General features: G+C 46.0%; 1 protein-coding gene across 2 annotated transcripts; it reads right to left on the bottom strand.

Moving 5' to 3' along the window:
- Position 1: 1 nt before the first annotated feature.
- Positions 2 to 14,312, bottom strand: Becn1 (beclin 1). 2 transcript variants are annotated; one of them, XM_021176242.3, is made up of 12 exons: positions 14,177 to 14,312; positions 13,773 to 13,901; positions 10,805 to 10,872; positions 8,058 to 8,116; positions 7,341 to 7,431; positions 7,101 to 7,237; positions 6,776 to 6,970; positions 5,801 to 5,947; positions 3,132 to 3,281; positions 2,183 to 2,243; positions 1,527 to 1,669; positions 2 to 721 (listed from the first exon to the last, which is right to left on the bottom strand). In XM_021176242.3, exons 2-12 carry the CDS (start codon positions 13,897 to 13,899, stop codon positions 553 to 555), a joined length of 1,347 nt encoding a protein of 448 aa, XP_021031901.1. In that variant the 5' UTR covers positions 13,900 to 13,901; positions 14,177 to 14,312; the 3' UTR covers positions 2 to 552. The 2 variants fall into 2 exon arrangements, with proteins under 2 accessions (XP_021031901.1, XP_029339279.1); XM_029483419.2 differs by lacking the exons at positions 8,058 to 8,116; positions 10,805 to 10,872; positions 13,773 to 13,901; positions 14,177 to 14,312 and having other exon boundaries at positions 6,772 to 6,970; positions 7,341 to 7,430.
- Between the last annotated feature and the right edge of the window lie 2,342 nt (positions 14,313 to 16,654).

Here is a 16,654-nt window from a genome sequence, read left to right as displayed (position 1 = left end):
GTAATTAACAGACCATACCAAATCCTTTATTACAAATAATTAAATCTCCCCCGTCGCACACACACAGCATCAAACAGCATTCTGTAGTCCCACGAGATAGCACAGTAGGCATTCAATGCTAGAAGTGAGGACAGAGTTAAACTTGCAACTCCTGACCCGGTATCCTTTCCCCATATTACCACAAGCATCTCATCTCAAACCTTTGCTGTTTCAAATTTTAAGTGCAGGAAGTTGAGAGAGATAAAATCCAGTGAAAACACATTAACGTCAATTCAACTTAAAAAAGAAAACAAAGCAAATTTAAATTAGTTGTTTTCAGGAAAGAGGGAAAGGATGCATGGGGCTGAGTCAAAACCATGGCAGGGTTCTTTGCTATATATACATGGCGGGCTGTACTCTGGAAACTACCTGTCATATTTGAAAATAAAGTAGCTTTTGTGGATTTTGGTATTGTAAACATGTGGTTTAATATTACCCAAATTTAATTTAAAGCATCTTTCCAAACCAAACAAAGTATAAAACCTTAAAGGCAAACATCCCCCAAGGAGCAAGTCACTTGTTATAGAACTGTGAGGACACCCAGGCAAGACCCCACTTGAGATTGGTCAGCATGAACTTGAGCGCTTTTGTCCACTGCTCCTCCGAGTTAAACTGGGTTTTGATGGAATAGGAGCCGCCACTGCCTCCAGTGTCTTCAATCTTGCCTTTCTCCACGTCCATCCTGCAGGTAGACACAGCAGAGCTCATTAGTAACAGAGCCACCCTAAGTCAGTTCAGGCAAATGGGCAGGGACTTGATCATGAGACCATTCACGTCACTTTATCTAATAAAGAACGCCTGGCAAAGAACTACCGCTAGTGTATTTTGGATTTGCTTGAAAGCCTAAAATCAAAGGCTGTCACAAGAGCCTCATTGTCATGGCAGAGTACAGGACAGGAGAGGACACACCCACACAGGAGGGAGTGAAGGCTACAGTACTCTTCACTGTCTGCCTAGGCACCCCTAACTCACAGAGCAGAGAGAAAGGCAGAAGAAAAGAGAAGAACTTTATATTTGGGTGTGAGAAAATTTAACTTTCCCCGTCTTTCCTCACTATAAAACAAATGATGTTTAAAAACCGACATTCCCCTGCCTCAGCCCAAGTGCTAGGGTTATAGGCAAGCCGCATCTCACAGGGCTTCTGAACTAGTCAGTCTCTATGCTAGGCTGCTACACTGTCTGAGAGAAGCATCGTCTATTTCTATAGGCTGCAGGGAAAGCCTTTCTGAAATGACACTGCAATCTTGAGCCCTCTGCCAAGGAAATCTCCATCAGTACCTAAGACAATATTCTTTAACTCAGGTCCAGGGGGCTGCACTGTTCTGCTTGCAATACCACTGCAGTCCCTGCCCATCAATGTCATGTGATTGCAGTCGGTTCTTTTTTGCCACTTTTACTGTCTGTTTCATTCACTGGCCCTTTCATTCAGTTAGTCCCTGCTACTGAATGTTTACTGAGCTCTCGGGGGATACAGGGCAAACACTTACCTGTACGGAAGACAAAATCGAGTCTCTCCTTTTTCTACCTCTTCTTTGAACTGCTGCACACAGTCCAGAAAAGCTACCATTGCGTGGTCAAACTTGTTGTCCCAGAAAAACCGCAAACCCCCAGAACAGTATAACGGCAACTCCTGCCCAAGAAGAAAGAACTGGCTGTGGGCATGTCCCCAGTTATCTCCTGGCCTCCAGGTACCCAAGCTTTGTCTGCGCCCACCAGAACACGTATTATAGCTGGCCAATGAACTTGATAGCCCTCAACAACTCCCAAAGCAACAGGCAAACACCAGCTCTTGGCAGCTTCAGTACCAGTGGAAATGTACTGAACTTCCGTATATTCCCCACCCTCGAGTTCACGCTCTCCTCTCATCTGCCAGACTCTCAACAGGATATTAAAAAAACACTTTTTCTCTGTAAACCCCAAAGAGCTAAGTCTGAACAAGATGTTGGCTCCTTATGAGATAGTCTGAGAAAGACACTGAAAAGTGTCAGCTGATATAAAAATTATGCCTTTTTAAAGACACAAGGCCTTTTGTACTTTAGGCAAGTCCTCTATCTCTAAGCCTCATCCCTAGGCGCCAGTGAACCTATTTTGTTAGGATAAGCATGAACTCTGTAAACCAATGCAACAAGGTCTCCTAGAGTACCTTAGATTTGTCCGTCAGAGACTCCAGATAGGAATGATTTCCATAGGGAACAAGTCGGTACCTAAAGTGGGGATGCAGAGAGATGGATACAAGACTCTTCCCAAAGCTATTATTGTAAAGTTGCAACCCAGTAACTTTTTTTTTTTTTTTTTTTTTTTTAAGAGACAGAGTTTCTCTGTGTAGCCCTGGCTGTCCTGGAACTTGTTCTGTAGACCAGGCTGGCCTCAAACTCTGAGATCCATCTGCCTCCGCCTCCCAAGTGCTGGGACAAAGATGTGAGCAACCACCACTCGACTGCAACCCATTCATTTTCAATCTACATCTACATCTTACCCAGAGACTTTACTGTTCCCCCACTCCCAGCTCCTACAGAGTCTATGTTTAACATCTTCAATGATCCCATCTGGTCTATAGCAGCAGAGGAGGGCTCATTAGTTTATATGTTGTAGCTTACTTTTGCTTTATTTTTTGAATGACAGCGTCTCCCTGTGCAGGCCAGCTGACTGTGAACTTTTCATCCTCCTGCCTTAGCTTCAACACTAGGATTACAGGGATTTGACACCATGCTAGTATTTCTGTGCATATAACTTTCGACCTGGAGGTTGCCTTTGTCCCAGGATAGCTGAGAATGAGGCTTCACACATTTGTAGACCACAATATCATACCCTGGTAGTTTTAAAACCAAAAACTGAAACGTTTTTAGGGGAAATATTAGGTTCTGGAGACTGTTGGAGATCTCTGCTAGAGTCATGCCCGTTGATGACCGCTGCATGGTATCACAGGCAAGGGCCCTATGAGATGGGAAACCACACATAGGCCCTTCACCCACGACAGTCTGTCTGCTGGCAGCAAGCCTTCATGCCACAGTGGAGCAGTACCAGGCGAATAGACAGATTATGTTAAAGACACACCTCACCCAGGGTGCTACGGAAGAGCTGCGTTTTCTCACCTCTGAAACTTCAGACCCATCTTATTGGCCAAAGCATGGAGCAGCAGCACTGTCTGGCCCCAGGCAGCGTTGATTTCATTCCACTCCACAGGAACGCTGGGCAAGCGACCCAGTCTGAAATTATTGATTGTACCAAACTGTCCGCTGTGCCTGCAGAGAAAGACAGAAAAGGTCAGGAGAAAAAAGATTATAAAATTTGAGATTTCCCACTTTCACCCAAGCCTAGCCTCAATCCCTCTCCTTTTCTTCAGACAAATATACCTAAGCTCCCCTTGGCGTTTTAAATGAATGCCCCAAACTACCCAAGGTATCATCTTTTCCATCTGCTTCAATGCCAAAGTGGAAGCCTGAGAGTCGCTGAATTCTCTCATGCTCCTCCCCTGACAGACAGACAGAGAAATATCAAAGTCACCAAGCCCCACTGAGTCTGCCTCCTGTCTCCTCTTTTAGACTCACGTGTGTGAGTGTTTGTCTTCATGTATGAACGTGCACCACCAACACATGCATGCCTACTGGATCCCCTGGAACTGTGGTTATGGATGGTGTGTACACCCATGTGCTAAAACTGAACAAATCCTTTGCAAGAGCAACGAGTACTCCTAACCATTACTGAGCCATTTCTCTAGCACCTTTCTACTTGCCTTAAATCTGTATACTTGTGCCAGGTGAGCAATGCACGCCTTTAATCCCAGCACTTGGGAGGCAGATCTGTGAGTTCCAGGTCAGCCTGGTCTACACAGTGAGTTCCAGGTCTACTTAGGAACCCTGAATCAAAAAACAAACAAACAACCCACAAAAGGGGCTACAGAGATGGCTCAGCAGCTAAGAGCACTGACTGCTCTTCTGAAGGTCCTGAGTTCAAATCCCAACAACCACATGGTAGCTCACAACCATCCATAATGAGATCTGACACCCTCTTCTGTGTGTCTGAAGACAGCTACAGTGAACTTAGATATAATAATAAAATCCTAAAAAAAAAAAAAAAAAAAAAAAAAAACCAAAAAACCCAACAAAACAGCACCCTGTCTACTTCCCTCCATCTCCAGCCTGCTATTTTTTTGTAGTTTAGATTCCCAGCACCGTACCTCCTTCCCAGGTCCTTTCTCACCTCACCGTGTAAGTAAAGCTACCATTCACAAATGCAAATGTAGTTATGTCACTTCCCTGAAATGCTTCAATCATTCCCTCTGCGTTGGGATCAATTCCAAATGCCTTAATAATGGTAACTCTCCAGTTTCATATCCGGCCTCTTGCCCCCTTAGACTCAGTTTCTGTCACAATAAGGTCCTTTCAGTTCTTACATTCACCACTCCCTTGCTCCTGTTTCTGTGCACACGATGTTCTCTGCCAGGAACAACTCCTTCTCTGTAGACATCTACTTCACCTCTCAGCCACATCAGCCTTGTGGGGGGAATTTTCCATGCATCTCCCCAAACTGGAAAGAACTCTCTTCTGTTCTCACCCTGGGTCTCTCATTATCACACTGTCTCACACCTGCCTAGGTATGTACTCCTTCTAGATCATAAATAACCGGCAGGCTGACTTGGACTGTTTGCTTGACCCTCCTGGTGGTTAGCACAGTGCCTTCCACACAGCAACACTCGATAGTTACTAATTCAATAATAAATACACGAACGAGCCTGGGGCTAATAAATCAGCACCAGGCTGGAGAGGCGGCTCAGCTGTTAGGATCACTGTCTGCTCTTCCAGAGGATCCCACTTTGATTCCCAACACCCATAATGCAACTCACAACTTCGTTACTGCCAGGGGTCTGACTCCCTCATCTGGCCTCTGTGGGCACTATGCATGCATGTGGTGCATGTTCATACATGAAGACAAACACACACGTGAATCTAAAAGAGAGGAGGCAGGAGGCAGACTCAGTGGGGCTTGGTGACTTTGATATTTCTCTGTCTGTCTGTCAGGGGAGGAGCATGAGAGAATTCAGCGACTCTCAGGCTTCCACTTTGGCATTGAAGCAGATGGAAAAGATGATACCTTGGGTGGTTTGAGGCATTCATTTAAAATGCCAAGGGGAGCTTAGGTATATTTGTCTGAAGAAAAGGAGAGGGATTGAGGCTAGGCTTGGGTGAAAGTGGGAAATCTCAAGTTTTTAATCTTTTTCCCCCCTAACCTTTTCTGCCTTTCTCTGTAAACACAGTGGATAATTTGGCCCGGCTAATAAAATAATTTGAAGATTGATTTATTTATTTTGTGTTTATGAGTACACTGTAGCTGTCTTCAGACACACCAGAAGAGGGCATCAGATCCAATTACAGATGGTTGTGGGCCACCATGCAGTTGCCGGAATCTGAACTCAGGACCTCTGGAAGAACAATCGGAGCTCCCAACCACTGAGCCATCTCTCCAGCCCCCATAAAATAATTTAAAAGCAGCACCAGGGACCAGGGTTTCATGGGCAGCTACAAACACTAAACTCTAGAATCCCACTTGTGTGTGCATGCACACTCTGATTGCAGACATGCACACACACAGCTCACATCACACAGCTCACATTACACCTACCCTATCAATAGGAATGACAGGAACCTGCTGTAACCTAGCATAGGTAAAGGGGACCTACAGTGCCTCTTCTATGCAGAGCTGTGTGGCTAACACAGCTCAGATCCAGACTGCCCACATGCACACACACCCCTGCCCTCCTTACCAGATGTGGAAGGTGGCATTGAAGACATTGGTCTTCTTGAGCTTGTCCAGCTGGATCTGGGCGTAGCGCACCTGGTTCTCCACACTCTTGAGTTCGTCATCCAACTCCAGCTGCTGCCTTTTAAACTCACTATACTCCCGCTGGTACCTGGGAGCAGCCAAGGGGACCAGGAAGGGCTGACTGTGGAGGCTGCAGCACCTCTCTCCTCATTCTTCCTAAGGATTGACTCTAGTGATATAGTTACATCTAATTACACAACTCTCTACATTTGCCATTGATTCCTCTCAGAGGACTGTTCTGAGTACAAAGTATAAAAAATGTCTCAAATTCCAGATGCTTATATTTTAAACTATAGAAGAAAGGACCCTTGTGAACTATGACAAAAAAAAATTCTGTATTTTTTTTTCAGATGTGAAACAAGAGTGAGTCTCTCAGCCAGGCGTGGTGGTGTGCCTTTAATCCCAGCACTCAGGAGACAGAGGCAGGCAGATCCCTGAGTTCTAAACTAACCTTGGTCTACAGAGTGAGTTCCAAGACAGCCAGGGCTACACAGAGAAACCCCATCTTGAAAAACCAATAGTGGGTCTCTCATTGCATTTATTTATTTGTGTATAGGCGGAGTTGGGTCTTTCCTGCCCTGTAAGTCTCAGGGATTGATCTTGAAGTCATCAGGCTTGACGTAAAGTCCTTTAACCCACTGAGCCACCTATCTGACCCAGGCAAGTGTGTTTTCAGAGCCCTGGTGCCATCACTCCCCCCAACTAACATCCTTGCTTCACCTCTCATGGTAAGCCTTCCTCCATTGCCCCCACCCCGGCCCCCCGGCCCGCTTCTGAAACAGGCCCAGAAACAGCATGCAGCTTTGGAGCAGACATTATACTACTGCCTGACGGCCGACCCAGTCAAACCTAAGCTGGTCCCCACTGCCTCCCCCATGCTAAAGGCAGAAGGCAGAAGAGCAGGGCAAGCACCCACTGAGCTTCCTCCTGGTCCAATCTCTCCGCCTCAGCCTGGACCTTCTCCAGGTTCTCTGCCACCACCTTGCGGTTCTTTTCCACATCTTCCAGCTCCTGGATCAGCCTCTCCTCCTCTAAGGCCAGCTCCTTCAGCTCCCTCTGCAGCTGCTCACTGTCATCCTCATTCATCTGCTCCAGGATCTCCAAACAGCGTCTGCCAAGGCACAAACACACACAGTCTACTGACTAGAGGGTACCTGTTGTTCCACGAGCCTCAGGGGAGCAGAGCTCTTAAGTTCTGTGGGCCAAGCAGTCCGCCAAGCCCAGACCCTGGAGCTACTCACTTGTAGTTCTGACATTCATTCTCAGTGACATTAAGCTGAGTGTCCAGCTGGTCTAAAAGAGTGTCTGTGCATTCCTCACACAGCGGGTGATCCACATCGGTCTGGCCCGACATGATGTCAAACAGGTCTCCAGTGACCTGGAAGCACGAGACAGTCAGGATAGGGCCTCTCCTTGGCTACCTGCCGAGCCACCCCTGTAACAACTACACAATTCTTGACAGTGAAATTAGACCAACTTGCCTTGAGTCTCCGGCTGAGGTTCTCCATGGTGCCGCCATCAGATGCCTCCCCGATCAGAGTGAAGCTATTAGCACTTTCTGTAGACATCATCCTGCAGACAGCCCCCCACCCATGGACCACATGAGGGAGCAGAGAGACCTCCTCCACCTACTGTGCTGCCAGTGGCAGAGACTCTCAAGCACCAGCTGGGGGGCCTCAAGTGCGCACCCATTCCTAGCCCTTGTGGGCCTCCCAAGGGTCCCTCTCTCCCAAAGGAATGCCATGCTGGTCTTCACTACTCAGCACCAGGTTAGCCTGGATAGACTAAGAGGGAGAGGGGGCATCAAAAATGGATATGTAGATCTACAGCAAAAAGGAAGGAGAATCAAGAAAGATCATTTTTAATACTACATTCCTTTGACAGCACCTTTTACCTGCTACATCAACGAGAACCAAGGACCTAAATATCTAACAAGTGTTACTGAAAACTTCTCAAGAACCCATCTCAATGACTCCCTCTGCAGCCCTCAGTGCTTCAACATTACAGGCACTAATCCTTCTCAGTGTGTAAAGGACTACAGAGAAAAAAAAATTAATGCTGAAAAGAATGGGTCAGGTATAAGGAAACACAGCTTTCCTAAAAAGAGCCAAAAGGCTAGATGAGAATTCATCACCTAGTCCTAGGTCCTAATTAAAATTCCTTTGGCAAGAAACAGGGAACTGAAGAATAGTAAGCACCTGGCTGGGGGGATGAATCTTCGAGAGACACCATCCTGGCGAGTTTCAATAAATGGCTCCTGAGAAAGAAATGAGACTTTAGAATTCTGGCAGCTCAGAGTGGAGCCTATTTCCCCCAAATCCTGAGAACTATTTGGCTTTAGCCTAGATTGATAACCACAAAACTTGATAAAACAAGAGACAGGGTTTCTCTGTGTAGCCCTGGCTGTCCTGGAAGTCACAATGTAGATCAGGCTGGCCTTGAACTCAGAAATCCGCCTGCCTCTGCCTCCCAAGTGCTGGGATTAAAGACCAGCCAGGCACCACCACTGCCTGGCTAAACAAGAGCAACTTAAGAAGTGGGTAGTTATCTGGGCTGGGAGATGGCTAAGTAGATAATATTGTTTCTACTCAAGGAACAGGACCTGAGTTCAGATGCCCATGGTTCAACAAACAAACAAATGGGAGGCAGAGACAGGTAGATCTTGGAAGATTTTTTTACACACCCATCCGGTCTACATAGTACAAGAAGCAGGGTTATACACAGACCCTGTCTCAACAACAAAACAATAACAACAATGAATTCCCCCACAAAACAAAATCAAAGCAAACTAAACAAAGAACAAGGAGTGACCAGGGTGTGCTCCTTTCATGGCCAAACAGGAGGACCTAATGAGCCTCCCTGTTTGGGCAGCCAGCCTAATCTGCAAGCTGCAGGATCAGGTCCAAGTTAGACGCTGTCTCAAAAAGTAAGGTGGAAACCTAGACACAGTCTGTGTACATATGACCTAAGAGAGGACTCACAGCACAGACAACTCCCTAGTACTATCTGATGACTACTTTATTTAATGGGGAACAGCATTTCCTAAGGATACCAGACTTTATTCGTAGTTGGTTCAATTTGCATTTTCTAAACACCAGTTAGGGAAGCAAACACCCTAAATCACGGTACAAGGAAAAAGGCAGAACAGACCACAGTGCAACTTGCCATAGCATAAAGTAGACCACTTACGTATCTTTAGGGAAAAAAAAATTTAATGCTCTTTAAAGAAATCGGTGGGCCTGTCAGTACCAGAACTGCCTATCATCAACAGTTCTAGAACCTTTCTTTTATGTTCAACATTTTGAACACACTGGCTTCAGCTGCCTGCCTCTTTTGCTTCTTTGCAGGTTTTCTCTGGCCTCGCACGCTAGACTGCCCGAAGAGCATGAGGCTAGAATTAACAGCCCCCAACCCACTTAAGGTTCACTTTTCCCAGTGAGAGCAGTCACTCGGATAAATCCTCCCGTGTTACTCAGGCAAGGTAAATCTCAGGGGTGAGGCCAGCGCTTTCCTCGGGATGCTGTGCCACTGGTGTGTGACCATGTCTCCCTCCTAGGCTTCTTTCCCTTTCCACCCATCCATTTTCTCTATTTTGTACTAGGGTCCCTTGGGATCCTCTCCCGAGTCAGTAACTTCTACTTGACAATGACCTGCTCCCCACAAAAGAAAATCAAGCTACAACATCTATCTTTGATAATGAAAACATCCCTATTATTATCAGTACCACCATCATCACTGGGCAATCTGAGAGGCTGAACCCAGACCTTGCCCTTGCAAGGCAAGGACTCTACCTCTCAACTACACCTCCCACCCCAGCTTCATCACTGACAGCACTAGAATTTAAAAATGATATATTCTAACACTGCAGATCTTTCATGTCTACAATAAATATTCAACCCATTGTCCAAACAAGATATTTGTGAATGGAGAGAGACAGTAACTCTAGAGAATAAAAGATCTTACTGAGAATTCCCCGGAGTAACCTAAACACATAGGTCATCCCATCTCTGACCTTAGTCATTTATTTTTTAAGTTTCATTTATTTATGTGTGGGTGCATGCACATGCCGAAGTGCAAAGGACAACTTGTAGGAGTCGGCTGTCTTTCCATTGTGTGGCTTCCAGGGTTTGAACTCAGATCGTTAGGCTCTGAGCCCAGGCTGGCTGGAAACTTACAGCAATCTTTCTGCTTCAGCCTTCCAAGTACCTAGAATTTTAGGCATTGAGCCACTATGCTGGTCTATAATCACATCTTGAAACACACTTCTAAAATATTTATCTACTTATGGGTGAGGGTGGTCAGAACTGAGCTGTCTCGATGGCCTTATCACCCCACTTCTTGATTGATGCTTTCCTCAGTAATCCTGTTCCTTGGGGGACACTTGGGTACCTCCCAATGATCTGCAGTGGACTCCGTGAACAACTTTCTTTTTCTGGGGTCCTGGGGATTGAATCTAGGAGCTTGCATCAGCTGGGAAAGCACCACCCCTGAGCTAATACCCCAGCCCTTAACTTAGTTTCTCCTGTTTGCTGTTTGCCTTTGGAGGTCGGGTCTCATGTAGAGCAGGTTAACATCAAACAGATGATCTCCTGCCTCCACACCCAGTTTAATGTGATGCAAACACTCCACTAACTGATCTACCACCCTAGTCCTGTTTTTGTTTTTGTTTTTTTCATATATGTATCTCAGGCTGGTCTGGAACTCACCATGTAGCCCAGGCTAGCCTCACATCTGTCATCTTCAGGGCCTCTGCCTCCTGTGGCTAGGATTACAGGTGGGCAACATCGTGTCTGGCTAGAATCTCTCTTATAAACCACTCTTTAGTATGAACCCCAGAGCCTGGAGGCCCCCAACCCTGCAGAGCTCCAGGCTGTGGGCTGGTGTTTGCATAACAAGCCTCCCGTTTAGGTATGAGGAGGAGGATGGGAGAGGGCACTTCTTTTACCTCTCCTGGGTTAGCCTCTTCCTCCTGGGTCTCTCCTGGTTTCGCCTGGGCTGTGGTAAGTAATGGAGCTAAGGGCAAGGAAAATCCTGAGTCAGAAACAGTCTTAGCAAAGCAGGAAGACTTAGCAAGGCATGGGGAAGAGTCAGAATTCACCTCATTACCAGCCCCAACCCTACCGCAATTCTCCTCCCTCTCTGTTCTCACTGTGTAGCCCTGGCTAGCTTAGAATTCATTAGATAGACTAGACGGGCCTCGAACTCCCAGAGATACACTTGTCTGTCTCCTGAGCACTGAGATTAACAATTTGTGCCACCATTCCCGCCCCATCTCCCTTTTAAAATTCTTTACACAAACAAAAATCTGTTTTCTTCCCCCTTTTCCTGTTAGTAGAATGTTAAAATCCTAAAAGCACCATGACTTTAAGAGTCATATAGAAATAGTTAGTTTTCATGCGCTAGGCATTTACTTCAAAGGTATTTCAGAGATGAGAGCAAGGAATGGGTCTTCAGACCAGGTGTGTTGGCAATTGAACATGTGTTGGCAATTGTTGAAACTAGGTGGTGGGCACACAGGGATTCATTATATACTTAAAACCTTTCAAAAGTTTTTAGAACTTTTTAAAAAAATATATGTGTATATGTCACATAATTTTGGGGTGTGGGTTGTCCACATGTGGACAGGAAGAAGACGTTGGGTCACCTGGACCTGGAGTTACAGGCAGTGTGCCTGCCCACTGGGAGTTAAACTCAGGTCCCTCTGGAAGAGCACTAAATGTTCCTAACCAGTGAACCCTCTCTGCAGCCCTATATCTTAAGTTTTTCCATCACAAAAGTTAGCATCCCTTTCCCCTGGGAATAACTGGGAAGGAATAAAAGAATTTTCTGGGAAGCTGTATGTAATGTGATTGTACTCATGTATCAAGGATGTAGGGCTGGGGATGTGGCTGAGTGACAGAATGCTTGTCTAGCCCGAGCAAGGCCCTTATACCAAACCCTGGCATGGGAAGAGGACAGAGGAGAGCCAGGTACAGTGGTACGTGGCTATAATCCCAGTGCTTCAGAATCTGAGGAAAATCTTTTTTGTTTTGTTTTGTTGTTGTTGTTGTTTCAAGACGGGGTTTTTCTATGTAGCCCTTGCTGTCCTGGAACTCACTCTATAGACTCACTGGCCTCAAATTCAGAAAGCTACCTGCCTCTGCCTCCCAAGTTCTGGGATTAAAGGCGTGCGCCACCACTGCCGGGCTGAGTCTGAGGAAATTCAAGCATGTGTTTAAAACAAGCCTCTGTTATATAAGACTACCTCAAAAACAAAACATCACCAACAAAGACACAGCTAATATTCATTCAATGACAATCTATTCAGCCTTTTGTTTTAAAAGCATGAACTCCTGTCATTTAAGACCGAAGGACATACATTAAGTGAGATTATCCAGGCCCAGTAAAGCAAGCACTGACCGGTCTCACTCAGGTGTGGTGCATCTCATTTAAACTGAGAACAATATGATGGTTACACCCAACAGACTGGTTAGACAGGAGAAAAGTTCTGCTCTACTGGACGGTGCTGACTATGGGTACCAATAGTGGACTGCACAGTCCCCAAAAGCCAGCAGAGACAATTAAAAATGTTTCAACCAGCCGGGCGTGGTGGCGCACGCCTTTAATCCCAGCACTCGGGAGGCAGAGGCAGGCGGATTTCTGAGTTCGAGGCCAGCCTGGTCTACAAAGTGAGTGCCAGGACAGCCAGGGCTACACAGAGAAACCCTGTCTCGAAAAACCAAAAAAAAAAAAAAAAAAAAAAAAATGTTTCAACCACAAGGAAACAAACAAACAAAATGTTAGAAGAGACAAATGTGCCAACCCTGATTTGAACATCATTACATGTGTATTCAAACATCAAGTGGCACCCCCTAAATGTATCAAGTTTTTAAAATGTATGAACATAAGTTTAGAAATGTGTAAAGCCGGGCATGGTAGCACACAGACCTCCTTTATTCCAACACTTGGGAGATGAAAACTTTCAACACACAACATTAAACTTTAAAAATGAAAAATAAGCCAGGTGTGGTGGCGCACACCTTTAAGCCCAGGACTCTGAAGGCAGAGGCAGGACAATCTAGCCAGATAAGGGCTAGAGTGAGACTCTGTCTATACCAACAGCAAGAACAATGAAAATAAATGTTTTTTTTTTTTAAAGGAGAAGAAAAATAAAGAGCTGGACAGATCACTCAACAGCTTAGAGCACCTGTTGCTCCTGCAAAGGACCTAGGTTCGAGTCCTAGCCCTCACACGGTGGCTCACAACCACCTGTTAACTCCAGTTCAGGGATCTGACGCCCTCTTCTGGCCATCAGGCATTCTCGCTGTGGACAGATGTACATGTAAGCAAAACTCCTATACACATAACTAATAAATACTAATAATGAATAAAAATGAATCAAGGTCTAGGGAGCTATATACAACAAAGCCAAGGTTTACATGCTAATGCCAGGCCCATGAACGTGTTTAAACTCGCTAGTCACCTCTCTCACTTCTTCAGGCTTCAAGACTCTCCTACACTTCACTGGACCTCAGGTAAGTATACTCACTGATGTCTCTAAACCTCAACTCGGCACCTGTAAGAGGATGCACCATGGCACTTCTCTTGTTCTTTTTATTTTTGGAAACAGGGTCTCATTCAATAGCGCAGGCTGGCCTGGAACTTGAGGCAGCTCCGGCTTCAGCCTCCTGAGTTGCTGCAGTTATAGATGTGAGCCACCAAGCCTGGTTTCCACGGGGACTGTTACAGGACACCTGACACACTGGTAAATCCTCAAGAAATTCTGTTATGTGTGAATACTCCTTCACTCTGGAGACACTGTCAGAACTCAATTCCTGACGAGGAAACCGAAAGCCAGAGACCACCACCTAAATGTCCCTAAAGTTGCCCACTTCCCACCTTCTTGACCACCCCCTTCCTCGGATCCTGCTGACCTGTGAGTTCCTGGATGGTGACCCGGTCCAGGATCTTGAAGCTCGTGTCCAGTTTCAGAGGCTGGCTACAGCGCTGGCACACGAAGCTCACCTGCATGGTGCTGCTGGACGCCTTAGACCCCTCCATGCCTGCGACAGCGGAGAAAAGACGACGTTAAGAAGAATCGGCGCCTTTGAACCTCCGGCCCGAGGCTACCCGCTGCCTTGGAGATGGAGGTGAAGAGGAAAATCCCGGTCCGCGCCGTTCCCTCTGGGAGTGGGATGACACCAAGAGGACCCGCTTCCGGGGCAGAGCCCAGCTAAGGCAGGCTGGACTCCCGGGCGGGGAAACGGGACACCAGAGTGGCCGCCAGGGACTCTAGGCTTCTTTCTAAGGTCTCACTTCAGGCCCCGACGCTCCTCACCTCAAGACCCCGGAGCCCGCCACCCAGGCTCGTTCTACCGCGGGGGCACGGTGGCCTCGGGTCCGCCCCGGAGCGAGACCTCCAGAGTTCCCATCGCCCGGTCTTCAGCTACTTCCCGGTCGGCTAGCTGAAGACTTCCGCCCAAGACCAGAAGTGACGTCTTGATGGGAGCTGACGCAAGGACCCCTGCTCCAGATCCCTGTTTACCCGGCTCGGAGCGCCATCCAAAGGCCGAGCGGGGAAGTGCAGCAGCGCCGGCAGGTGGGCGGAAGCTGCCCACGCTCTTTTCTGATTTAAACGGTCCACTCAAGATTTGTTACTTCCAAGTGGAGCCACTTCTATATTCCTTAGGAATCGAGGTGTTGTTTGTTTGTTTGTTTGTTTGTTTCTTTGAGACAGGGTTTCTCTGTGTAGCCCTGGCTGTCCTGGAACTCGCCCTGTAGACCAAGCTGGCATCCACAGAGATCCGCTTGCCTCAACCTCCTAAGGGCTGGGATTAAAGGCGTGCACCACCACCTTCCCGCAGGTGTCAGCTTTTAAAGTGTATTTTTGGGAGAGTCAAATTGTCTAAACCCTTCTGAGGGAGTGCGTTTGGCGGGATGGTAAATTTTATTGTTATATGTATGTATGTATGCATATGTGTTTGTATGTATGTGTGCATATAATAAAATGCAAATACATTAAAGGTGATAGTTATATGTATGTATATATGTGTATGTGTGTATTATGTATGTATATAACAAAATGTAAATAAATAAAAAGGTGACAGTGGAGACTGGAGAGATGGCTCAGCAGTTAAAAGCACTGACTGCACTTCCAGATGACCTGGATTCAATCAAATCCATCCACCCACATGGCAGCTCATAACTGTCTGTAACTCCAAGAACTGACACCACTTTCACACAGTCATCCATGTAGGCAAAACACCAATGCATTTGTGGTGTGTGTGTGTGTGTGTGTGTGTGAGAGAGAGAGAGAGAGAGAGAGAGAGAGAGAGCGCTGGCTCCTGTGAGTATGTGTGTATCTGGAATCATATCCAAGGCCTCTCATATACTAAGCAAGTACTCCATCAATGAACTGTATGTCCAGCCCTACTTTGTAAGTTTAACATATGTGGGCTACCAAGATGGCTCAACCTGTAAAAGTGTGTGCACCAAACGTGAGAGAGACCCTAAGGTCAATTCCTAAGGATCGGAGTAGGAGACGAAGTTGACCTCCAAAGGCATCCCAGGGTATGGGCTGCCCTCTACCACCACTAAGTATAATAAAAATAATAGAATGTTTTCCATGTTGCTCCAATTTTGTCCATTAACATTCTCATTGCTGTAACTAACACATCACAGCAGAAACGCACAGATTACAGTGAATTTCTTTATTGATGGAAACTTCCATTGCTTCCAATTTGGGTGGATACAATAATATCACAATGAGGAACTGACTTTGTCCTAGAACAGAGCCTTATCATTAAAACTATTGAAGACTTTGGAATCTTCTCTTTATTAACATTGGCAGTTGTTTTCAAAACAACTCACATTATATTATGCCTCTAGTTATCCATTAAAGGGCTTGTTTTATGATGCCTTGCCCAGTATTGGATAAGATATATTTGAGGAACAATAGCAGACAATGGCAGTTCTCCATTCTTGTAATTGATATCACTGATTGCAGATAAGGTTGAAGAGTTTGTCATGTGGTCGTTCCTTGCAGTTCTTACAAATTATGTTCACATATTTGTATTTGTTTATTGGATCATAATGTCTTTCTCAGGTTTTAAAATAAATTCTTATGGCTAGGGGTGGTGGTGCACGCCTTGAATCTCAGCACAATGGCAGGCTGATCTTCACAGTGGCCGGCCTGGTCCTCATAGTGAGCTCCAGGTCAGTCAGCGTTGCATGGTAAGTCTTTGGCACACAGATAAACACACACAGACACACAGACACATGCAGACATATATGTATATACAAACACATAGATACACACAGAGAGAGACACACAGACATCCATATACACACATACATACACACACACAAACACACACGAGTAAATAAATTCTCATGAATGGTTTAGCTAGCTAACCTCCCTCCCTCCCTCCCTCCCTCCCTCCCTTCCTTCCTTCCTTCCTTCCTTCCTTCCTCCCATGCTTTTTTTAAAAAGGAGATCTCATGAATCCCAAGGATGACTTCAAACTCACCAGGCAGCAGAAAATGACTTGAACTTTTGACCTTCCTGCCTCTCTCTATCTTCTGAGTGCTGGATTAACAATTACATGACCCAGGCTTTCATAACTCAACCACCTGAGATACAGCCACAGCTATTTTCTTTCTTTCTTTCTTTCTTTCTTTCTTTCTTTCTTTCTTTCTTTCTTTCTTTCTTTCTTTCTTTCTTCTTTCCTTCCTTCCTTCCTTCCTTTCTTTTTTTTGGTTTGGTTTGGTTTGGTTTGGTTTGTTTTTTTTCGAGACAGAGTTTCTCTGTGTAGCC

Source organism: Mus caroli, unplaced genomic scaffold (genome assembly GCF_978045245.1).
Source record: "Mus caroli unplaced genomic scaffold, Mus_caroli_1 scaffold_13, whole genome shotgun sequence".
NCBI lineage: Eukaryota > Metazoa > Chordata > Mammalia > Rodentia > Muridae > Mus > Mus caroli.
This window is presented reverse-complemented; position numbering and strand designations above follow the sequence as displayed.